This window comes from Polyodon spathula, chromosome 19 (genome assembly GCF_017654505.1).
Source record: "Polyodon spathula isolate WHYD16114869_AA chromosome 19, ASM1765450v1, whole genome shotgun sequence".
In the NCBI taxonomy this organism is placed as follows: Eukaryota; Metazoa; Chordata; class Actinopteri; order Acipenseriformes; family Polyodontidae; genus Polyodon; species Polyodon spathula.
The window spans coordinates 26,784,495-26,811,329 of NC_054552.1; the positions used below are offsets into that span (position 1 = coordinate 26,784,495).

The following is a 26,835-nucleotide window of genomic DNA, read 5'->3' on the forward strand; positions in this document are numbered from 1 at the left end:
CCCATAACATTCTGTGAAATATGTAACTGCTACCCAATCGACGATAACTGCTATATAAACAACTTATGGCAGGACCAAGCGCATTGCCATGGCAACCTATCATCTTAAAGACATTAAAATAGGTCTTCAAAATAATTACTTGATGCTCTTGGTTATGATAAAACAACAAGCATGTTGGTTGTTTGGTATATCATGATTCACCCAACTATACCCTGTGCTAATACAACCAACTTTGATCCTTTCATCTAAATATTAAATTATTAATGAACTATTAATATGAAATAATACATAACACAGGTGCAATTTCTTTGATGTTGTTTACGAGGTATTGAATACTATATGGCAATAATGAAATACAACACAGACTCAATGTAAAACAAGTCTTAAGATTTGGCTTGACTATTTTTTATTAGTGCAATGTTATCATTCCCATAGCTGGATGGAACAGTTTAACACACTGGCAAGTATTCCTTAAAGTCTTGGGTGTGGCTCACACAGCTATTCCCATGTTTACATCACTTGAAAATGCTGAATTATTAAACCCAGCTTTATGGGACTGTATTCTGTGACCTCTGTTTGTGGGATTTTGGCAGGAGTAAAGAAGTGCATTACGAGATAATATGTTTGGTCCACAACTACTCTGTACATTAAAGCATTACGTTGTGCATAAAAAGCTTTTTTCCCCCTATAAAAATGCATCAAAACATATTATTATTATTACATACATGACATGTTATATTGAACTTATTCCATTTATGGACATAAACAAAGAAGATAAACAAGTTCTCTCAAGTATGCAAAAATGACCACTGAATCTGTACACTGATCTTGAAAACAAGACCTGTCTGGCATTTGATATTTTGAACAATAAACTTAAACAGCTTCACTGATCAAAAGCATCAAGAGGCAAAGTTTATTAAGCAGAAATGTAAACACTGAAGGTCCAATAATGATAAACATTTTTTTATATAAACATTTTTTTTTATATAAAATTGTACATAGTAAGTGCCTTTGTTTTAGAAAAAAAGTGTGTTCCAGATGTTACAAACTGCAAGCAGAATTTTGGTTTTATTTACACAAGCAAGACAAAATGAACAAAAAAATGACCACTTGTTTTTGCTTTCAAATTGTGCTTAGATTATTTTACTGGTGAATGCATTCATTATATAAAGCAAATATGATATGGTACAACATGTCATTGTGGGAAAACATATACCACTGTGGGAAATCATGTCATTTCTGCAAATAAGCTGACATTTTTCATTTAATAGCACCATAGCACAAAAAATAAACAATACTTTTCTGTTCATTCCATGAATATACAACATTATTTTTATATTTTGGGCTATTTTACCACTCTGTTATTACTTATTGAGATTGCTGACAAAGTCTCTGTGTATTTTTCATTTTATTACCAAATGCTGTTAGAATAAAATATTCAAGAATGAATATGATTTACTCTATAGTATCACAGGAATCCATTTTCAAACTACCCATAGCTTGATTTTGTATGCTAAAAAGGTATAATTAACCATTATTGCACTACTGTGCACACATACACTTTTGATACTAGAGCAACTGCAAATTAAGCAATTTAACAAATCTGTAAAATTATATTGTACTGCTTTCACTGGTATAGACTCAGTAAGCTTTAAAAAAATAAGGAATAAATATATTATATTAATATTTGGTACTGGGAAATAAAAATACCCTTGAATTTTAACCATTACATGTTCATTCTGCGTTTTTTTTTTTTTTTTTTTTTAGCTTTTTTGGAGTCAGAGGTCCTGGTATGGGAGACCGGGGCGCATTGAGTTTGTTTATACTTTTTGATAAAGCAGCTATACTGAAGTTTTTTTTTTTTTAAAACCTATGTCAAACGATTTCTTTTTCAGTGCAGCGCAGTGCCAAGCCAGTGATTTTCAACTTTAGGGCCTAAGAATAGAAAAAAAATTCATGACTTGTAGACAGAAGGTACAAGGAAATAGCTCAGTACCAACTGTTTTCATGTGGTTTAGCTGATCCAAGATCCTTACTGTGCTAGACTAACCATCAATAATTCCAATCACACTTATATGCCAAGAACTGAAACAAAAAAGTGCACATGACAAACCAAACCAATGGAAATGGGCAGCAAGAAGCTCTGTGCTGGGGAGTGGGTTAACCTGGGTGTGGATCAGCACTCTCAGTGGAGGGGAGCCAAACCCAATTAGAGCAAATGATGCTCGTTTCTTCTTCTGACTTACGAAAGCTTCATGATGTAACCATTAAATGGTACCCTGGGCCAAATAAAGTTATTTTGCAACAATCCTGTTGTAATACAGTGTCTAATATATTGTTATTTTGGATTACATTATTTTAAATACATGCAGTAATTCAGCTTATCTACCAAGTATAAAGAGACTACTGGTCACTGTTATCACAGTCTTACTGTGTAGTGGTAAGCAGGATTATTATTATTATTATTATTATTATTATTATTATTATTATTATTATTATTATTGATTTTTTGTTCACAACAATCAGAATATTCTTTCAGACTGGCCCAATTCATCATAAATTAAATATTATTTTAAATATTGGTAAAGTAAACTAATAATTAGAAGTATGCAATCAGTGGCTTGAGGTTACATGGCTTGCAATTACCGATCTAAATATAATCCAATACAGACGGTTAACAATACCTTCGTTGCTCTTTTTAATATCTTTTTAATGCCCGTATTACCTGCGTTACAATGTTTTTTGAAGTTATCACACCGAACTTTACGATAGTTTCTTCTTCTTTATCGCAGTGCTTTACTAAAGAGTTTTTCAACAAGTGTCTGTTAAAAGAGAATCGCTGAAAAACAGAGTGTGTGCATTATCCTACTGGTGTTACGTGAGTCAAATCCTCCAGCAGTTTAGGAATCTGTTACAGGAAGCCACCACACAGCAGATCTGGTATATTTGTGCAGTCTTGCGCCACTGCAGAAAGTCATGCATAAGTAAATTCATGCATGGTCGAGACTGTTAAGAAAAAAATAAAAGCTGACTATTTTATTGAGGGAACGCAAGGAGAGCAAAAAAAGATTATTAATAAAACGTGTGGCACTGGACTAAAATTGGCAGTTTTGTGCCAGTTGTTGTGTATCGCGATAGCGAGCGTGCAGAGGCGAGATTTGAAGTTGGGAAGAAGGGAGGCAGCAGCTTGAGGGAAGGTAGATTTCATTGGAACTGTCATCATCACTCCCTCCGCGGTAGAATGTTCCAACTGCCTTGAAGTGTATTGAGAGGGGAAAAATATATTTTTGTTTTCCAACTTGCAATGAACAGGATGCACTGTTTCAAATAGTTTTGTTCAACTTGTTTTGCACTTCTGCACATTTTCCTTTTTGACAATCCAGGATTATTATTATTATTATTTTTTTGCAAGACTTTCATCCAGCAGTTGTAGTGTATCTACATATATACATATATTTAAAAACAAAACAGAATCAAAAACAAAAACAAAAATATTAGCATATTTTTTTCTTGGGTGGATTTGAAGTCCTTTTCTCCTATTGGAGAGAAGGTACAGTAACTTTTGGATATGGTCTGTTTTTCTCCAAAAATATTTTAGAAAACACATTTAAAACCATTTATATATATATATATATATATATATATATATATATATATATATATATATATATATATATATATATATATATCCTGCAAAGCTGCAATACTGTGATATGTATTTATCTTATATATTCCATCAGTGTATGTACATTTTCATATTAATAATAACTGATATAGGCAAAATTACTTGTGACAGCCTTAATTATTTTGTTTCTTTGGGGATATAAGTAATGAGTTTACTTTATAGGATAATGCATTACTTTGAAACTTTTCTCAACTAATAGATAACTTTGGAAAAGCATATTGTTATGTCATGTTATTACTAATACATATAATTTGCAGTTTTATAGCTCTGTTTTTTCTTGAATCGCAGTTTTGCCTTCAGATCGGGACCGTGGAAAGCTGAACTGGACTGGGGAGAGGGGACTTTTTGGAAATAAACGCCGTTATCATCATAAAAAGCGGAGTAACACTTAAGAAGTGAATTTGAGCAGTATGAGGTTGGGGCGTCTGCTGAGGTTTCTTCTGGGATTTGCTGCTGTTTCATCTCTCTCCGTCAAGGAAAGTGAAGGTACAGAGCGAGATAGCGAAGCTGAGAGGTACAGCGAACAGAAAGCCAGCAGGTCAAAAAGAAGAGGAGGCGGTCAAGAAGTGCTGAAGGGGTAATTTTGTCCACCAGTTATAATCGCATTAATTAAGTGCTTTAGATGTGGTTCGTTACCCCAAAAATGTACTGATAAGACATATTTGCATGTGTACAATTTTCGATAATTTGGCTGGAACACACAATTTTGAAAAAATTAAATGTACACATTATTTTGCTATTAATTGGGCTTTATTGTGTTTATAGCATTCATTTTCTTTTATCCCAGGAAACCGTTTGAAGATGTTGTTCATTTGCCCACAAAAATTATTTTCTGTGATGGATTTTATTGGCAATGGAAAATCGTGTACAGACCATTAATTGAAACCACACTGATCTACGTCTTTTTAATTAAAGAAGAATGGTGCATTCACATCTTTGTCATTTCCCATAGATTCATGCACGCATAGAGACAATTCTGTAATAACGTAGCCTGGTATATTTTATTTATGAATACATGTATTGTTATCGTATTTTGAATGCACGAAAGTGGCTATTGTAAGTGTAAGTAAGTGGCAGCATATTATACACTTTAGGTTTCTGATAAAGGAACAATTAAATATTTGTAAAGAAAATGTCATAGTTGTAATTGGAATAAGGTATTGTGACTAATATAATGGAAGCAAGGAGCTGTAGCATTTCTGTCGGAAAGTTTTGTAATTAGAGTACTGGCACAGTTACTACATTCCAATCGCTCTGGAGAATAGGCTGTGCAATATTCACTGAAACAAAAGGAACCTTATTGTGAAGCAGTTTAAATAATACAAAAATAATAAAGGCACAAATACATTGCCGTACAGGTACAAGTTTTAAAATCCTCTACCATTGTACAGCATTCCTAAACAGGACGATAGCCTGCTTTTTGTAACTTACATCATGGCAAACACACACGTTAAACAGTCATACACAATAATAATAAACCAAATATTAATGACAAACCGAACTTTACTTGACTGTTTGCTAGGCAACACTTGCTAGAGGATTCCAACACATCCCATGTTTTGGGGAAGGGCGGTCCCAACTGAACTTGCGCCAGAACTCCGAATAATTTCGACATTTGCTCAAGTTTTATGTTGAGTTGAAGTTTGAGCATTGGTGCGTTTCGAGATGTGTTCTATAAAGAACAGCACTGGCAGTTTTACAGTATGCAAGTTATCCTCTTTCAGTTCATTTGTACATACAAAATACACTTCTTGTAAGCTATGAAAAGTAAATTGTAACAAACATTTCTAAATTGAATTTCTACTAAATAGATTACTTTTAAAGTAAGTTTCACTAAAACAGTACATTCTCAGTATAACTCCACAGTGTGTTTGTGTATGTGTGTGTTTTTACTAATTAACTTTTTTTTTTTTATCTTCCATAATATCAACGATTAGACTAAATATAGCAGTTTGTTGCTAGTGCTTTCCTCAATGAAACTGAAGCAGGGCGCTCAATGACACTGACAGAATTGTCTCTGTGCATACCTGTGGTCGTGGTCGGATGTATTAGTGTGGTTTACACTGCTGTTCTTCGGTGATTTGATAACCATTGCATTTGCCAAGATGGGGCTTTCAGAAAAGTTTGCTTTTCCTGCTTGAATCAGATCTATCTGGATATGGTGATGAAATGAATATATGGTAGTGTGTGGAGGAAAAAGGCCCCTGTTAGTTTTTCCAAGTGCAGGTGATTTAGGAAAGCATATTTTCTCTTTAGGTAGGAATTCTACTGAAGTTTATGTAACTGTCTCCTTGATTTGGATTTAAATGTTCAAGATATAGGGAAGCAATAGATATTAAAATATCTAGCTGTTTGTGCTGGCTTCAAGACATGGTAAATCTTCAAAGTGTGCTAAATGCTGCACAAATGCTTTGCCTGAGGTACAATGAGAAAAAAAAAACCACTACATACCTCACACAAACCGATAAGAGATTACAAACAGAACACCACACAACACAAAAAATGACATATTGCTTTAGAGCCAGCAGAAAACTGAAAGAAGTAAACTATTTAATCCAACAAAATACACTATAGTAAAAAACTAAATCGACACAGTCTGATTGGTGCCAGCATAATTCAGATCTCACCGGAGTCTTAGGCTATAGTATCATTTCCATTTTGCAAACTGCTTTTTCAAGAAAATCACAGTTGTCTTTTTAGTGAGATTGCCTGTAAAGTACAACAGTCACAGACTCTGTAAGAATGCCAGTGGCTGAGCCTGAACTAAATAACTTACAATTAAAACCTATAGTTTTTATATACTTAAGGAGGTTATTTGAGTCTGTGTTGACTCCGCTGTCATTTATAACTGCCTACTGCTGCAAGTAGTAACAGGAACATGTCTCTTTGGCTTTCAGAATGATGTTTTAAAGGTGGAATAGAAACAAACTGGACAGTCAATTGTGCCTCTTTCCTTATAAAGTAGTGTGCACTCATTTTTGTGTTCATTGCAACATCTTACCTTATACACGGACAGGTGTCAATTCCACTGTGTATGTGATAGTTGTGGAGCTTTTTTTTTTTTTTTTATTGTGGACCCGTGTGTGAGACCACCAGCACTGGCCCAGTAGTTAAGGCCAGTATTTTATTAAACAGCATTTGTCCCAAGTCATGAGTGGGAATCTCCCAGTGCCTGGATCAAAAGGCTTTGAGTTGTATGGTCTTTTTTGACTGGTGTGAGAATATTTCTAACCTCCTTCTCTCTCCGTCTTTATTCAGGTTTATTGTCCTGTGCTGACTGTCGTTCATCTGTCCATTCATTACATATTTGCGTTTAACATGCTGTATATCTAGAGAACCGCTTTTCTTACTGCGATGACACTTGCTAAAGCTATTGAGAATATTATAATGTGGGGGTTAAGGTAGAAGGTTGCTTAAGAGTACTGTCTGATTAAATATGGCACCTGTCTGCAGTATAGCTCTAACAAAAGAAAACCCAGCAACACAAGCGTGATGTTGTATAAGATTCCTTCATTTTCTTTTCCAGACCGAATGTCTGTGGATCACGTTTCAATGCATACTGCTGCCCAGGATGGAAGACTCTGTCTGGTGGAAACCAGTGCATTGTCCGTAAGTACAATCCGAAGCCAAAAGCCGTGAGACCAGACACTGGTTCAAGGTCCCACTAGTCCACGACTGACACACTTTGCCAGTAAGGAAGAGTAATCTTACATTGTCTGAGTCAAGAATGATATTTGGCTATGAAAATACTGTCTGGGATCCAGAGAATAGGAGTTCCTTTAAGTTAACCATGGCAACCTTAGTGACTAAGTAAAAGTGGTGGGTGGAGTTAGAGTTCATTTTAAAAACATAAATGTAAGTGTGTGTGTGTTTGTGTGTTTTGTTTTATGGATGTACTCTATTACATTTTGCAGCGATTTGCCGAAGCTCCTGTGGAGATGGATTTTGCTCCAGGCCAAACATGTGCACCTGCCCAAGTGGTCAAATTGCACCCTCTTGTGTTTCCAAATCAGGTTAGTTAACCATTATATTTTACCAAACAGTGCATAATGCCCTAAGTGTTTCTCATCCACCATAGGGAATACACATCCCTGGTGATGAGGGTGTAGTTGAGTTGTATGTAGGTTGCAATTTAGAGTTTTTCTTATATCTGGAGAACCGTGAATACGACTGTGATGAAACTCGGTTTGGACATTCTTGAGCAGAAGCTTTTGAGTATATCCAGAATTGTGGATGTCGGGAGGAACCTGTCAGTAAGTATGTCAATTTACAATACATGCAACCATGTTGTGTATGATGTATTACTAACATTCGTATAGCTTACTGGAGTGTTAATCATGGATGCTATAAGGAATAACCATAAAGGATTCTAAAACTTTTTTTTTTTAATACCTGTATTGCACTATTGCATTACATTTTATCACATACAATCAGTTGGCAAAGTGAAATAGCTGTTTAAGATATGGCATGGCAATGTTTCCTCTAGCGACATTCTTTGGCATTACTATTTTGCTACTTGGAACTGTGTCTTTATAGAAGCACTGCCAGTAAGTAAACATAACAGTCTTTGTTTTTGTTTTTTTTATCTGTCTGGAAATATTATATTGGGGGATTAGTGTCTAGGCCAGATAAAGCAGCAATAGCATTTAAAGAATTTGCTAAGTTAATATCCTCTGTGTTCATGTGTTATTCTTACATTTTTATATATCTTGAGGGTTTCAGTCGATGTCATGGTAACCTACTTATTCATGGGTTCTGGCTTAATAAATGCTAAATTTTAGTAATCCATGCATGTTTATGCACAATAAGTTACTAAACGTCCATGTACTGTGGCTACAGGCTATGGGGTGTTTACTGATATTGCTGGACAGGTGTTTCAGTTGCATGCATTAATTCAAGCTACTCAACAAACACTTCCCACCAGCAATTACTGTATCCCATGGGTGCGGTGTGCCACAGAAGAGTTTTAAAAAGTTGTTGCACATTATAGGAAGCCTCAGGAGACAAATTAGGGGGAGACGGAAAAAAAGTGTGCCCTAATTATTTCAGATTGTTTTAAAATAGTTAGATTAAAAGAAAGAACAAGCTGTAGGTTATTGCGTACGTCTTCCTTAAGAACATGGTTTAAATGGCTTCTCTGTTCATGTGGGATGTGAAATAAGCTTTTGGCAGGACTCAGTCTAATTGAAATCAGTTTGTGGTTTTAAGTTCCTACCCTGCTTGACAGATGATATCATTTCCCGTGCCTTGCCTAATCCCTTCTGGTTTTGTTAAACGGCTCATAACTGTATCATACTTCTTACTTTCTTCGATATTCATTTGTGAGGATCTGTTTCTACTGTAACTTCACTTTTGCAAAACAAATTACTATGTTATATGCATGAGCTAGATAATAGTATCATAAACACTACTGTCCACTGTCTGGAGATATGCGTGGATTACTGGAGGTAGACATACATACATACTTGCAAATATCTAAAGAACCGCTTGTCAAATTATAATGAACCTTGCTAAGGACCTTCTTAGAACAAGTTATTGAGAGCATCATAACGTTGGAGTATTCGGAAGAGATACTGTATTTAGAGCTAGGGTTGAGGTCAGTTCCTGTTTTTTTTATTTCAATTTCCAATTCCTTTTTAATTAATTCCAATTCCACTTCCCAGCACCTTTTGATCAATTCCAGTACATCACTGATCAAAATTGCAATTACCGCTATTCTGTAAAATGACCTTCTCACAGTGGCAGCAAATTACTTAAATTGAAGTCATTGTTAGTCAGTTGGCTTCAAATGAAAGCAGTTGAGCAATCGCAACAGTGCCTAAAAAATCAATCCCAATTCCAACTCCTTTTGAAGGATTTTTAAAAGGAAATGGAATAGGAATTCAAAAACAGGAATTTACTCCTCTTCATACAACCTTGGCGGGAGATAAATATCCTGAATTATTTGTTTTATGTGAAAATATAAGCATGCAGTAATTGGTACTGTGGTAAAGAGTAATGTTTCAAGTGTATTACTCCCCTTTCACACTGGCACTCCCTCCCAGGTTAAACATACAATAAAATAGTATTCACTGGTATATAGTGCCTTTCTGTCAAGCTTCTCAAGACCCTAAAAATAACAGGGATGAAAACAGATACTCCTGGGGTTAGCAGGAAACTCAGTCAACTGCCTTATTTAAAATTGTACGCCTTACTTTTGCACCACAGCATATTCTTGGTTTTGTTCAAGGGATTTTTTTGTGTAGCTGCTAACTAGGAGTTGAGCGTTTTAAGGTACATATAGAACTGTCATCATAATACTGCAATGGTGTCACAGAGACGGCGGCGTCAGAACCAGGAAATTAATACACAAAACACAGGACGGATGAGGTGAATTGATGGGGACGCCTGCTGGCGCCGGTTTATTACAAAATAAAAGGTTTAAACACGAAAACAGAAACACGGCACTCTACGCCAAAATAAAAGCGACAAACAAAAACGGACTATACTTAACAAAACGGTGCACGGACAGACACACTGACAAACACGGCGAGTTGATAAATCCCACCAGCACGCAATAGCAATTGTTGTAAATAGTTTATCCTCCGCTCTCTCCCGTTCTCCACTCACCGAACACCCAACCACGAGTATGTGAAAACGTGCATCTATATATGCTGTTGTGCTGGGATTCAATTACTAATTAATTGTTCACTTGAATCCCAGCACGTGAATTAATTATGTGCAACCTCGTGCTCACATTTTAACTACTTTAAATGTACGTGAAGTGATGTACATTCTCGTGCCTAAATACAAATATACATTTTAAACACTCGTGTTACAGACACGTTTATATCCCGTGTACCAATGATTATACACCAACATTTAACAAACCACACGCAACATAACAGATAATATACACAGGGGCGTGCACTTTGTCACAAATGGTCATATGTAGACTTGGATAATTGATCAAGAACAGAGAAGGTGCTGTGCGCCACTGTGGTAAAAGGAAATGCTTTTGACCTTTCACATGTTAACCTAGAATGTGGTGTTTCGTGTGTTCTGTTTTTGCAGTTCAACACTGCAATATTAGATGCATGAATGGGGGATCGTGTGCAGAAGACCAGTGTTTGTGTCAGAAGGGTTACATTGGGAATCACTGTGGTCAGCGTAAGTACCGTATTCTCTCTTGGTTTACCTCTATTAACCACTGATCTTTTCATGTAAAATAATGATGAAATAATTGACTTTAAGATGTCAGTAGAATGTTCCAGAAGTCTTAATGTGCCTTGCTTCACATGATTACAATCACGACCTAATACAATAGCTTTCAATGATATTAAAACATTTGGAATAATGGACCCTTTTACCTTTTTAAATAATTTCAAATACATGTATCTTTTACCTGTTCTAGCTGTCTGTGAAAGTGGATGTGTAAATGGAGGGAGGTGTGTTGGACCAAACCGATGTGCCTGCACATATGGGTTTACCGGAGCACAGTGTGAACGAGGTATTGCTGACTCTCATGTTATAATATGCATTCAGGTATTAAAGAAAAGTTGGGATCAATCCCTCTGAGCTAGTGGTAGATCCTATTACCAGGGTGTTGCCTGAACAGCTATGGTCTTGTTGTATGAGGAAGGTCAATATTAAAGCATAATCTTGTTACCAGTGTAGTATTTCAGTCTATTTAGTTTTTTAGAATCAGCTGTTTAGATGGAAATTTACAAGACTTCCTTACCCAAGCCTGAAAACGTTAAAGCTGATTTCTAGAACGAGGATGCATGCTTGCATCTGAATTACTGCTTGGACAGATTAGAAAACTACTTATGATAGATTTCCTAGCTAGCCTTAACAGGGTCCCTAACAAGGCATGACAGATACTCTAAGTCACGGGTAGAAATTTGACATTTAAATAGCGGTCTGAAAAAAACACGTGTTGTTTTCAAGATGCGTTTCTACAGCTGTTTTGGTTAGGAGATGCTTTAAAATGCATTTTTTTTTCAAACCCATCTCTCATTCTAATCAATCTGAATCAAAGTGACGTTCTACATACAAGACAAAAAGTGCCTTGTTATAGTTTACCTAATTGCATGCAGGTTGCAGAAACGTGCTGACGTTTAAAAAAAAAATACGCTCACCAAATCCTGCGACGGCATGATTCCAAGTGACGTTTTGCTATAGGAACACTAAACTACAACAATAAAATGGGCCACACAAGAAAATATCAGTAATGAGTTTGTTAGAAAAAAATCTGCATGCGTTGCTCTGACAGTGTTAATTGGGGAATAGAAGAACTTCAAGCCACTCCTGAGGTGGCGTGCCAGGGAAGGGGAGCAGACAGGAGAACATGCCAAGACAACCTCTTCAAATATAAAAAATGGGGAATCATTTTTTTTTGTTTGTTTTCACATCTGTTTCCAACTTTATTCTGGAATCTGTTTTCTGAAAATATTGATAATTAGATGTTCTTTTCCATTTAATTCAAGTCTTTTCTTTCTTGCTTATCTATTTATTTGCAAACGGAACCACGAGATTCTGGGGACACATCTAAATGAGAGAGGCCTGAAGGACAGGCTGTTACAAAATGGTGCTAAGGAAGGTTTTAAAACATGGCTTACCTTTTTCACATAACATAACATCATTGACAATACTGTTGGCATTTTCAATTGGTAGTTTTTATTTTTGAAAAGAATCTCAGGAATTTAAAGAAATATTTTCAGGCACAAACAATGATTTGCAAAATACATCAGGACCAGGAAGGCATTTGATAGTCTCTGCAGTATTTGAAACCTGGGGTCCCAGCCAATGTACTGTGTTTATAATAACAATGTCTGATATCCATGAGTGGACAGGTCACCTGCTATTCTGTACTGCATCAAGAAGAGAGTTGGATTATACAGAGTAGCACACACTAACAGAACAGAAGCAGAAAATGAGTGCTAACTAGCAGGGACTGCAGGCATTCATCAAATCAAGCATTCTTATTTTCTTTTTATAAACCAAATTGCTTTTGCTCTACTTGTCTAAGAGAATTCCAGTTCTGCACCTTTCCATGTCACTAACTTCACAAGAAGAAACTAAATGACTGCAACTTTAATGAGACCATTTCAAAATTGTCAGTGAGAGAATGTCTTAGTTCTTCAGTCCTCATGCTGCCATCGTTCCTTTGTGCTCATTGTAAGTACATTTTGATTTAGTTTGCAGTTTAAACCATTAAAATAGAAGATTATTTAAAAAGTATGTGATTTAAAGCAAGTGATTATGGTTGGCCTTGATTATTGAATGTCATCAAATTCTTGGAACATGTATACAATTTTTACAAGGTAGAAACAAACATCTTGGAACGTTTTTGCCAGTGTTTAAGCTTTCCTGATTTTATGGTTGATGCATCATATGGTACATTTACATTTACTTGCAAGCAAGCATTTACTGGAATGGAGTACATAACTGTTTTTCAGTCTTCCTGTTTAATTGTATCCATCTTCAATACATCTAGAAAAATATGTACTGTACCAGTTCGACCAATAAGCTTCAGGATTTGAAGGGGTACTCTAGTTCTGTAAATGGTTTGCAATGGTTCTGGTTGTTACCGTATTTAACTACATGCCGTGAAAGAAAAGCGTGCTTGTGAAAAGGGAACATTCTAAGAGACGGATTCAGATCGAGCCCTTTCTGATACAAAAAGCGATTGTCCTCCAGTATGAAAATGGTACAGGCTGGCATTGTTGTGGTGCCATAAAAACTCTTATTAAATTAAACCCTACCTCTCATTGGTGATTTTTTACTTTGTCGTTATTTTCCTACTTTCACTTTTAAAAATGAAACTATTTCCTGGGTTTCAGTTATGAATTTATGCTTTCACCATATATATATATATATATATATATATATATATATATATATATATATATATATATATATATATATATATATCTCTTTATATAACCTGGAGAACCAGAAGCTGGAATTCAGTTTGGGCTCATGAAAAGTCACTTGGATATCAAGACTTCTTTTGATTTTTTCAGAAATGTTTGTCTGGACAGTATATAAACATCTTGACCTACGTAGATCAAATAGATCAAAGTCAAGACACTGATATGACCAAAAACAAAATGACCAAGGCTTGGACATAACTAGTCAGCCTGGGGTGTTAGACTAGAGTGTCTCCTTATAAAATCTTCAATACAAATACATGATTTCTTCCACTGTCGTATTGGTCCACTCCCTATGTATCAGACAGCTCATTTATGTCATTATTTTGTTTAATGGTTTCCTTTAGCAGATGGTTATGTGAAATCGAAAACTTCCTATCTCATTTCCTGAGCGGCTAGGATAAGTGAGAGCTTGTGGTGGATTCTGGCATCGCACAAGACATGCCAGTGGAGGAGAGGGCCATCATTGCTTGCATTGCGGCCCAGTTCATTGCTCTAACCCCTGCACAGTCTAAAAGGACCTTTTTATGTGGTTCCTTGGGTAGCCCGAGAGACCAACATGCCAGCAATAAATGTCATTACTTTTAATTGTACACAAGAGAAACCAGAGCTTCCTGGTGCCGAATTAGGAATGGTTTGCTCATTAACAAACACAGTTAGGTTTGTTTTAATGATCTGAACAGTGGAAAATAATACCAGGTCTTTGAAACTTGTTATCATGCTCCACTGTGAACCTCTTACCACAGATTTATTGTAACATGATTCATGTACAGTAGAGTTGAACTGTAAGACACTACTCTTTAGATATCCACCATAAAATAAACCAACAGTACCTTCCGATGGAATAAATCAGCACTGCATAAAACAACCCCATTTTGAGTAGCTCTGAGTCTAACTTTTTCTTCATCAATAAAAGATGGCTTTCAGATACAGGGAATGTTTTGAATATCTAAAAAGTGTTAGAACAGTAAAAAAATTGTAGAAAAAAAAAAAAGGTTACCTGTTTTTTTCCCCCTATTCTTTTGTAGTCACATTACAGCCGATGTGGGTGTGTAATATTGAACGTGTTTAGTACTCTAGACAGGCTTTTGGGAATTGAAATTAAACACAACAACTGACCCAAACAGAAAATAAATATTTGTATGTATGTGTTGGGTGCAGTACATTCCCCCACTCTTACCAGCACTGGATACAGAAAGCGCTTTTAAGGGTGGTGCTACTTGGTCAATCTCCAAGGAAAGTGACTAACAATTGACCTAATGTACAGAACACTTTAATTGTATATTCCCTTGACTAAAGCCTGTGATTTTGTAATGTGGTAAAGCTTGCAAAACAAAATAAAACAAAACTAAACAAAAAAAAAAAAAAAACTGAACATCTTCCAGGAGATTGAACTGTTCTCAGTGTTTCCTTTTCTCAAGTACATTTAATAAGAAAATATGTAAGACATTTCACATTCCAGCTGGTGACTTCCTATTTGAGTTGTATCCTATCGGGAGATTTCTTTATGGTTCTTACCATAGCTGTCGAACTAGAAATGTTATATATTTGAATTGATGGATCTACAAACTACTTTCTTTCTCTTACATTATCCAAACTGAAACTGTAGTACATTCACTATTTGTCATACAGCTTGCTTCAAAAGACCAGCTATTACCTATAACTGCTTTGTAAAGCACCCTAACTCAGTCCTACTGTGTTACTTCATTATTTCCTTGCCTGGAGTGTTTGCATTAGATTTATTCGGTAGTGAGGCCTATGACTTCAGCTGGTACCAGAGAATTTAATTGAGACACTTTGGAACTGAGTTCCAGAAAAAAAAAAAAAAAACCTAAATGGAGATTCTCTTGCTCAATTCACAAGCTTCTTTCATAGTTAGTACTTGACATTGCTTTCAGCAAGCTTCCACTTCCTTTGTAAACACTTTCTGAGCACACTGAGAGTCTTGCTTGTCCTGTAAATCAGAAGTTGCAACACACTGTCTAGCTTGGCTGCAATCCACCACATTGAGTTCCATTCCACTAGAAAGTTTGTACTATATATACACAGCTGTCACTATCAAATGTGTGGTATGTTACTTTTTCCATGTTTGTTGAGTCAGTTGTGTATGCACAGTACTTAGTAAAAAGGGTGTGCATATTTCCAGCACTGTAAATGAAAGCGATGTTAAGGGTATGAAATACATTGAAACAGTATGTGAGTGTTGTAAGTTGCTTTGATGTTCAACGTTAGTACTCAGTAAGTTGAGCAATTGATGAGATAATTGATTTCACTTGGTTTCATCAAAGGAATCTGAGCAACACTTTCAAATCATTTTGTGCATATTTTGTGCCATGTGGTCTTAGGAAGTTCGATAGTTACTCATTATGTTATTCACTTCAGTTTCTTATTGTAAGTCTCCAGCATTACTAAACTGAAGCTCAAACATTGTGATTACAGTTAATGCAAGTAGAAAGGGCTGTGGTTTCATAAATTTACCAGTGGATTACCTTCACAAATGCATGGGTTAAGAGCAATGACTGCTCGGCATTGCTCTGCGAGAAGAACTATGACAGTTCAGTCAAGACTTTCTTTTAAAATTACGCTTGGTCATTTGAAACTAAAATATAAATACTTAATGGATGTGACGTGAGTAGCAAAGACAGAGTAGCAAACAGAAAGATTTATAAACCATAATGTTAGCGGTAACAGCTTCACAAGTAGTACAGAATACTGTAATAATCTTGCTTTGATGTTACCTTTACCGAAAACTTATTTGCCTCCCATATTTACCATAGTCAATGAGCACATTAAGGACAACACAAAGCTATTTAGAGCTAAACTCGATGGGGTTCTAGCCAATTAGCATTGGTGGATCTAAATACTGCCACTGTTTAGATCATTAAAATATATAGGACTCATTTTCAACCAATATTATGAAACTAAAACATTTAATAAAGTATAAGGTTCTCTAATGTATTTCTCTGTATATGTAAGACACCAGGGACGGTGTTACTTTTTAGATAATTAGATCTGTTGCCATTTTGAACAATAGAATATACTCCCGAATGTGCAAAACAAGGGTGTTTTTGTATTCTTCTAGGCTGTGAATGTAGGATTCTGCAACTTATTGTTTAGAATATTGCATATGGGCCATGCAGAGAAGATAGTTTCCAGATGCTGATGACTCTGAAGGTCCCAGAGCGCCGGAATGACACAGCTGTTTGCAGAGATGTAGGACATTCTGTATTCAGAGAGTGTGATTTAAAAAAAAAAAAAAAAAAAAAAAAAAAAAAAAAATGTTCCAGGGTTGCTTAATAGAGGATGTATTGGGTTTCTTTTCTGAACTGGAGGTACATTCTGGAAATGTTTGGCATACATGTTTTGCAAAAGCATTAACAGTCCTTTCTAATTGGAGTTGATGTTATCTGAAAAACAAAATATTTCAAAATTCTACAGGAAGGAAATATTCATTCTTTTGTTTTTCACAATTTTTTACTTTTCACTAAACACTAAAAAAAGACCCCCCCATAGAGTTTTATTTGTTCATGGTACATATTATAGTAACAACTTACAGAGAATGTCCTTGGGATATAATACCAGTGTTTTTATCCCAGATAAATCCAAACAGAACCATTAGGGTGGCAAGTGTGTATGTTGGTTGGTAGTTTTGTGATAAAATTGGTATGTCAAGATGTGAAAGTATTGCTATTTAACCATTATTCATTTACATCTATCATCAACTGAAATTAAATCTGTTTGAACTGAAGAGGAAAATATCTCACATTTGTCTGAAAGCCTTGCTAGAATATTATAGTATAAGATAATCACTATGAAGCTATTTTGTGTAGTTATAGCTTATGTAGTGTGTTTGAAAACAAAATTGAAACACCGTTTTCCTGCAGTGCTAAGAGGTAGAGCATTGAGGATTTCTCAACGTGGCACATTTTCTTTTTTTAATAAGTTAGTGCCTGGATTTATCTGGAGCCAATGTGTCTCTTAAATGAAACTTCATCTGAATTAAAATGAGCACAAGCTGCTAGATAATGACCCTTGTTTGACAGTAAATGTATGCCCAGTCCTGCTCAGTATTTCCTGATTGGAAAAATACTTAAAATGTGCTTTGGGGGATGACCTGATTACTTTCTGTACAAAAAGTTTGCCAAATTATATATAGTAAATAGGCTGGCCGTTATTCAGGTTTGTGCCCCTTTAAGAATGTGACCCAGAAATAAAACTTTGATTTTTAAAGTGCTTTTGCACACTTGTTCAAAAAAATAAATCAAACAAACAACAAAAACCTAGCTCTCATTGAGCACTTACTAAACGTATGCAGGTCGCTGACCAACACGCAGGACAGCTAAGCTGTTTACCTGACATATAACCCAAAACAAACTAATACAGATTTTTATTAAAAACCAAACGTAGGTTTTTACCTCACCATAACACTGAGCTCCTCACTCTACAGCCACACATTTCTGAGCAAACTGGCTGCTTTCCTTAAATACCCTGCACCTGGCTCTAATTTACAATGATATCCAGGTGCAGGGGATAATTAATAAAACAATTATCACAATTAAACAAACAAATTAACCAAAAGCAATTAAATCAAACAAAACATACATTTTCACATGTTTTTAGGCAGGGAGGAATCTGACCCTCCCCCTGCCACCTTACTATATATATAATGTGCTCTGTGTGAAAGTCCCCATAAACCAGGCATCAATAAATACTGTAGGCGATATGGAAGTAAGTTATGGTGATAAAATTAGAGCCTTTTTTAAATGCCTTTACTCTGTTGCTTGCAGGGACCATTGTATTCATATGCAGACAAATGTGGATGCAATTTTTATATTTGGATTGCTGCCATACATAATTGGGAGCAGTTGATTTAAATCCTAGTTTCTATTTACTTGAAAGCATGTTAAACACACCTACTAGTGGGTCTTTTTAAAGGACCTTACTTCCATTGTCTCACAATTGCTATTTTAATGATATACAGTATACATGGTATAGAACAGCAAAGTTCTCTCTTATGATAATCGAAATTTTACCATAAAAAGTCCATTATCATATTGCAGTTATTCTGGTTGTTAAATTGTATCCCTACATTTAATAACAATCCATGCATAAACTGGTACGGGTTCTTCCATTTTCAACTGCTGGTCAACCTCCTGCGATATTTTTAACAAGGGTATTTTTTTTATTGGCTCACTTGAGGTTTTATTTCCACGTGTCTGAGCTGATTTTTCTAAATGTATTCTCAAATATATTTTGTTATTTAGTCTTGTGCTCGAGAAGGACATACAGTATGTGATCAAGGAGAATTTAAATAGCATCCTTGCATCTGTCAAATGTCAGTCGTTTTCAGTAAAGTGTGCGATGCAGCAGGAAGCACACATACAGTAGCACTGTACAGCTTGTCTCCTTGTGAAGGGACCTGGAATCTATAAAATGTCATTTAAATAGGCTCTCTTATGACCTTAGCTTTTACTAAGTGCTTGTAATGATATTAAAATAGGTGACAGAAGGTAAGGCACGGCTTTTTAAAATGAGTATTTGTTGTTTGATATTATCAGATTTATAAAAAATCATACTGCAGTTAAACCACACTGAAACTGGTTACATCATCAGTAAACATGGTAAAGTAAAGTTTGTGTTTGTATATTTTGGTGACTGGCCATCATCCATGGCAGTATCAAGGTTTTAACAAAAAAAAAAAAAAATGCTATACTAATGAAAAGTAAATGGGAAAAACATGGTTAACTACAGATGCACTGTGTATATTTACTAAACCTGACATGGTTAGATACAGTATAACTACTGGTACGTTTTACTTTTCAGATTACAGGACCGGACCGTGCTTCTCTTCTGTAAGCAACCAGATGTGCCAGGGGCAGCTGAGTGGCATTGTGTGCACCAAAACACTGTGCTGCGCGACAGTTGGGCGGGCATGGGGGCACCCCTGTGAGATGTGTCCAGCCCAGCCCCATCCCTGTCGCCGGGGATTCATTCCGAACATCCGAACAGGAGCCTGTCAAGGTAGGCTGGCAGCAAGGTCACACCCTGGGCTGCTGAAATGTAACAGGGGATTCATCTTTAATTGCTTTTGGTCCTCTTGTCCTCAGGAATTCTGTGATACAGACTGTCAAGTATCTTAATTCCCAGTTTGTTGAGTTGACGATGTTTAAGCATTTAGTAAACCATATTTAAAAGAACGTTTCAGTGACAAAATTCGAATTAATCTTTTTTTTTTTTGCCAGCAAGCACAAATACAAATCTTTCATGTTATGGTTTCAAAAGTATTAAATTGTGAGAAGAAAACACAAGCCTAACAGTTATATAATATTTTGTCAGTTGTAAAATCTATTGAGCAGGCTCTTTACAAATGCACTAAGGAAATATTTGTTGAATTTATGGCCATTTTGATACTCTTTATTCCACTACAAATGTCAAGTATAACAATTTTGAAGCCTGGACCCTATATATATATATATATATATATATATATATATATATATATATATATATATATATATATATATATATAATGTGTGTGTGTGTGTGAAGAGAAACAAGATGACAAATGCATGTCCTAACTTGAAAACTCGATCATATTATTGAGTAAAACTAAATTGATCTTCTAGTTAGTAAGTAAAAGTTTCAGCATGTTGGCTGTTCTTTGGAAATGGTCTATACTAATACACAGAGGTTTGAGGTTTAAAAAGTCTTTGGCTAGCTGTCTGGTATTGATGACTAGTGCTTCATTTTCACGGGGTGCTCTTTTTTTCAATGTCTTGTTGAAGCATTTGATTTATAAATTTCTTTAGTTTGCTGTAAATGGTGTGTATGACATTGTCCAGCTTGCCTAGATGATTTCAAGGCTCAGATGACATGCATGGTTCACCCCTCCCCATCTGCAGACCACTGCTGCAGTCTTTTCTATTTTAAATACCCCAATAGAACAGAATTCTGCTGTTATTCAGTGAGTAAGAATGGGAAAAGTCTGGGGTGCTCCACTGTATTTTAACAAGCGAGACCTGAGGTGCCATGATTTTTTTCAGATTTTATAATACCTCTCAAACAATAGTCTCACCACCCTGGGTCTTAACTAAGAGGTCCTCCCAGATGTGGATTATGGCTTTTCCCAGTGTGTTTGGAAAGCCTTTCAGCTGCAATTGGCTTTTATTCTAATTCTTCCAGCTGTATAAATTCTTTTATTGTCTGGCTGTCTGTAGGAAACAGGAGAAAGTTAGCAGGGGTAGCTATGCACTATGCAGCCCTGGGTTTCTTTCTCAGAATTGGGATTTACAGTTTTAAAGGCTGTAAACATGACACATCACTGTTTTCTTTCTTTCTGCATTTGTTTTTTTTATCCCTATCATTCCCTGGCTTGGTCCATTTATTTAGGAACCCAGGAGAAGTTGTGTCAAGCCAAAAGCCTCCCATTATGGTTCTATTTATTACTTGGTTTAATTTGATGTACCTCTCAGTGTGTCCTGCTGTATTTTTCCCTCAAGACTTGGTATGCATGTCCTACTAACATAAACTAGTTATGAGAATCGAACTACTGTACTACAGTAGATGCACACTAAAACTTCAGTGTGCTTCAGTCCTCAGTTATACATCAAATTATAACTCATTGCTTCAATAGTGATACATGTTAAATATATTTTTTTAACCAGATGAACGATGATACTTTAAACTAGTATAATAGAAATACAACTGGTCTAGTTTTTTCATGCCATAATATGAAAAGGAATTTATGGTGTACCCACCTGTAGACTACTTCAAGCTCCTCAGAAGTATTCCTATTTGTACACATCTAAAACCCTGATGGAAAAACAGGTTATTTTTGAAGAATATTCTATAGTAACACAGTCAAGGTCAGCAAGGTTTTCTGTATGCATTGCACATTGTACCAACCAGAACAATCAGAAGAATGTGCCAGATCTGTTAACGACCATTTCCCATTACTGAGCATAATTCTTTGGCATCAGGGGAATACGGCAGTAATCTCAAAGCACAATCTCAGACTGATTTCTGGTTTATTGGTTATACCATAAAAGAATAACTACATTATTTGAAAGTAAAGATAATAGTGCACTGGGGTTTGAGATCAACAAGTGCTCTGGCTTTTCTGTTCCGTACCACATCATGGATCGTTGTTGCTGTGTGACCTGTTTGGCAATGTGGGCAATAATCCTTACACTATCAGTGCACTCCGCTACTTACTCTTCAATAGCTAACATTGCACCCACTGTGTTAGTAAACTTGGGTTCAATCTGTAGTTGCTAATCTCCAGATATATTTCCTTTTGAAATGCATGGTTTATACATCCAGAACGGATACATTGCAGCACATGCCCATGTGTTAAATATAGTCATCTGCTTATCAGAAACATTCAATCTCTTTAAAAAGTTATGGAACAGTACAGGCAAGCCACATGGTAGATTCTTTGGTAAAGAACTTTAACAGCTGCATTTATCCTATTCATACTGGTTTTATACTGTTTCCATATGAAAGCAATATTATTCCAACGAAGAGTGCTTTCTTGGAGAACAAATGAAATGTGATTTTTTTTTTCTTTGTTGATAGATGTGGATGAATGCCAGGCCATTCCAGGGCTCTGTCAAGGAGGAAATTGTATTAACACTGTGGGATCCTTTGAGTGCAAATGCCCAGCCGGACACAGATTTAACGAAGTAACACAAAAATGTGAAGGTAAGAACTTAATGTGAATTGCATCTGGAAAGGAAGGCAAACCATCCCAGAACAACATATTAAAAACATTATCCTGCCTGTTTAAACAAAACCTCACAACAGGTTTTCACTTTTATATTTGCTGTTGGTTATCCTATCTCAAATGAACTCAATGTTGAACGTATTCATGTCAGGTCTTTTTTCTGGCAAATTTGTCCAAGGTCATTTTATATCAGTTACAAAAAAAAAAAAAAACATGTTTGCAATTATCTGTACCATATTATATATATTTTCAAGATCCATATAAAACCACCTTTAATCATCATGTAAAATAAAATATAATACTAACTGTGTAATGCTTCTATGGGAAAATTTAACAATGAGGTTGTAAAATGCCCTTAATGAGAGTTTTGATTAAAGAGAAAACTGTGAAGGCCTACAATTTTTACAAGGCTACATATAGATCTCTTTCAGTTTCTTACAATATGTGTTATTCTGTGTCGCTTTTATTTACTGTAGCTATAGATAATTATAATGTTCTTTTTTTCTTACGTTTTATAGATTTTTTCATGGGAAAATGACCCAAATAGACAGGGAACTTTCTTATACAGATATTGTAAAGTTTAAAAACCATAAGCTTCCTTTAATTCTGGTTCTTTTAAGTTACTATGCTGTTTTAGCAGTCTCTGCACGTGATCTCTTTCCTTGGCTGTGTAGATGGTAAAACTGGCACTCGTTCTTGCCCTGAGGGAATACAAGGAGACAAGGAAGTATGATGGTGTCTGAGTAGTGTTAGAGTTCAGTGCTTGACTGCAGATGCTGTTGCATGAGTGAATGGACTGATCAAATAACACTGCAAAAGGGATTTTAAAGCATTGCTTAGCACTTCTGAGATATCTGGTTTGGTTTAATGTTTTAAGCCATTTAAAATGTTAGAGTTATTATAAGAACATTTTTGGCTTTAAAATAACAAGGGCTGCACAAAAATCTAGTCTCAGCAACTTTTTTCTTTATGTACTTAAATAAAGAAAAGACTTATTCTAGTATTGGCTTATTAACAAATTTGTGTGATGACTTACAGCCAGGCCACATTGTTGGAGAGTTTAATTTGAACTGTAAGAAAAAAAAAAAACATATATTTGGTATTATTGGTCTATAGTAACCTTCATACGAGATGATGTTATGTTATATATGTTAACTTTAATGGAGTTCAGCCAGGGCTTCGCCCCTTCCTAATTTCACCTGCCTATCGTCATTGACTAATTTCACCTGTCTATCATCATTGACTATTTAAACCCAGTCACAGCTCAGCTCTTTCTCTTGCATTTTGCTTTTTCCCTCCTCCGCCTCACTGGGGGGATAGTGAGTCTCACTTCCCCTACCTGGAGTTCCAGTAACTCTGCAGGTTCTTCATGTGGTCAGAGGGGACCACCAGCTCTTGCCTCAAGATAGAATGCTCTGTCTTGCTTCCTTCTTTATCCTACTGGGACGTGGCCCTCTTACTCTTAGTGCTCGAGTCCCAGAACTAACAATTATTTGTGTTCTTTCAAATTCTCTTTTCTTCCTTACGTCAAGGCTTCATATGTCCTCTGAGGGTCGAACCCGGTCGGTAACTGGGACCCAGTTGCGAGGAAATGCCTATAACAACTGTCCAAGAAGACAGAGGACTCTGTTTTCAGGGCCCCGGAGGTTAGGACTAGTCTCCATAGGAAAGGCTGTCTCGGTTGGAGTCCAGCCCGTCCTTTTCTCTCTCCCTTACCTAGAGGCCAAGCCTCCAATCCTAAATTGCAAAAAACACTCCCATCCTCTCGCAGCCCTGGCTCCCGCCCCGTGAAATATATATTATTTAATTATTTAGCAGACAGTTTTAACCAAAGTGACTTAAAGAAAGTAAACAACATATAACAATATATACGTTACAGGCAATACAAATGCAAAACCAAACACATACCTAGCTACAAAATACATATAAATAAAGAAAAATACAAAAAGGTACAGAAACAGAAATAGATACATAGAAATTTACAAATAACGGTTGAATAAGTGGATTTTGGCGGAAAGCAGTAAAAGACTGAACAGTCCTGAGGATAACCGGTAACTGGTTCCACCACAGGGGGACAAGGGAAGAGAAGGAGCAGGCATGAGAGGAAGGAGAGTGAAGAGAAGAGTTGGCCAGTAGAGGATGAGCAGAGATGGCGAGAGAGAATATAAGGAGAGACGATATATACATACTGTATGTGTGTATATATATATATATATATATATGTGTGTGTGTGTATTACAGTACAGGGTTACAAATATGGGGTTACAGCTTTCATGTGTATCATCAATTAAATTATTGTAATTAAACTGATTGTCTGTGTTTTTCATGCAGACATTGATGAATGCTCTAATATTCCTGGCATCTGTGATGGAGGTGAATGTTCCAACACAAAGGGAAGTTACTTCTGCAAGTGTCCTCAAGGCTATTATACACCCCCTGATGGCTCAAGATGTATAGGTAAGAAATATTATTTATATTATATAGTATTAGACATGCTTAGCTATCTGTTCCTGCAAAAATGGACTTCCCCAAGGTTGACTGTTGGCAGTGAGGTGGGGAAACTTGTCAGTGTTTAGCGGGCTTCCTTGCACAATGCATGGCCTAGGGATATCAGCGCACAAATCGGAAATCACACCTGCAGAGTCTTTTCAGAAAGAGGTTTTTGCTGGGATAGTTAGCAAGCACAGCAAATGAAGAGCTAAGCCAAAACAACAGCAGAGAATCATACCAAACACGCAATGGGATATTAATAGGAAATTAAATAATAGGAAAATGTAGGTGATAAAAACTATTTTGTATCTCTTTTGTGGTTGGAATAGAAGGATTCCACTGTGAATAATCTATCTACCCTTTACCATCGTGTGTCTCTAATGTCTCAGCTTAACTGTTTCAGAATGCAGCAGTCAGGGTTCAAAAACATATTGGATCAACCAGTCATATTTCTCCTGTTGTCAGCAGTGTAATCTTGCATTGGTTTGGTACATATGCCACCAAAATATATTAGGAGACAGTTTATAATTGTGCTAGCTGTGAGTGCTAGAAATTAGGAGCCCCAATGTCCTGTCTTGTCTTGCCTAATGGTCTGTTCTGAAATAAATACTAAACATGTTTGTGGATTATATGGCTTTTACAACCTCTACCATAATATTGTAGCTTCAAAACATGCAGCAGTTGCCATATATAATGGTGGCTTGTCCCTAATAGAGCAAGATTTAATTAGACACTTTCGTTCTGTGTTGTTCTCGTACAGCACATTATGTTCATATATATATATATATATATATATATATATATCTATATATATATATATATATATATATATATATGCTTTTGTGAGGGCCTGCTGTGAATTACTGTTTGGCTTTCAAAGATGATTGGTGTTCCAATTAGATATGTTCGCCAGTTAGAGATGTTGCCTATATACCTACTGTATTGTATAATGCTTTTAATAAACAAAAATAAATCTGGAGTTACGGGAAGAACTTCAGGTTCCTATAATTTAAAAAAAGAGGTCTTGGTGCGCACGTTTCTTATAGAATAATGGAGAAAGCATCTACAGCACAAAGCTGAATAATTTACTGAATCAAAATAAGTTCCAAAATATCTGAGGTTCCAGAATTAAGAAATCTAAAAATTACCACCCAGTTCCTAGAAAAAAATTCTCAGTTGAGCTCTCCGGGCAGCAAGATCCTGCAGAGAAACTATTGTTACGCTTCCAAAAATCAAACAGAGAATTTAGCTCAGTAGTCTTAGTCATTTTTTAATACCACAGGAAAGAGCAATTCTGTTTTACCAGAGTGAGCCGACGAGATGCAGACAGATATAATATCTCAATATGCACTTTCTCACATTTTTTAATAAGTAATAAACACCTGAATATCAAGTTTTTGTTCCAAAGAACCTCTGCATGTTCTGAGCTGAGCTGCAGAGTGTCACTTACTTACTGTAATGACACAATCGCGGTTTTAGACATTTAAAAACATAGAAGTCAGAGCAATCACCCACATTTAAAGGTTCAGGTTTGACGACCCTGTGTGAAAGTGTTCTGCCAAGAAATATAACCCAAATATGACTGCTCTTTAAAGAGATTCTTTAAATCAGTTTGTCGTTCAGAGTAACTTTATTTTCAGACAGCCCTGAGTTTATATCGCAAAACATTGGAAGATCGAGTATGTTCTTCAGATTACCTTGCCAAGATCTGCATAGATTTCCCAAATCACCATATATAAAGGCATTTTGGTCTCCCTCTGACTTTCAGAAGGCAATATGGTTTGTGCTGACCCACCCCAAGCCTTTGGCACATAAGCAGTTCCATTGTTTACCTTTTTTTTTCTTAATTATAAGAAATTAATTGAATAATGAATCCATTTTTGAAATGGAACAACTTCTTGATTTCCATTTCTGAATGTCTCCGCTTTATATAATTCATATTTTTAATTTTTAGGTATCAGGATATGCGATGGCATAAAATTAACTGCACAATCCCTTGAACCACTTCCTATTCAGAAAAA

At 35.9% G+C, this 26,835-nt stretch overlaps 1 protein-coding gene across 2 annotated transcripts in view; it reads left to right on the forward strand.

Annotated features, from left to right (window-relative positions):
* The first annotated feature begins 2,980 nt into the window (after window positions 1-2,980).
* LOC121294500 (fibrillin-1-like) overlaps window positions 2,981-26,835 on the forward strand; it is a 76,131-nt gene continuing 52,276 nt past the window's right edge. The window contains exons 1-9 of one of the 2 annotated variants that reach the window (XM_041218273.1): window positions 2,981-3,197; window positions 3,974-4,262; window positions 7,212-7,294; window positions 7,600-7,698; window positions 10,739-10,834; window positions 11,079-11,174; window positions 19,423-19,620; window positions 22,177-22,302; window positions 24,656-24,781. In XM_041218273.1, coding sequence (XP_041074207.1) covers window positions 4,096-4,262; window positions 7,212-7,294; window positions 7,600-7,698; window positions 10,739-10,834; window positions 11,079-11,174; window positions 19,423-19,620; window positions 22,177-22,302; window positions 24,656-24,781 — 991 coding nt within the window. In that variant the 5' untranslated portion in view covers window positions 2,981-3,197; window positions 3,974-4,095. The other variant, XM_041218272.1, reaches the window with a different exon arrangement.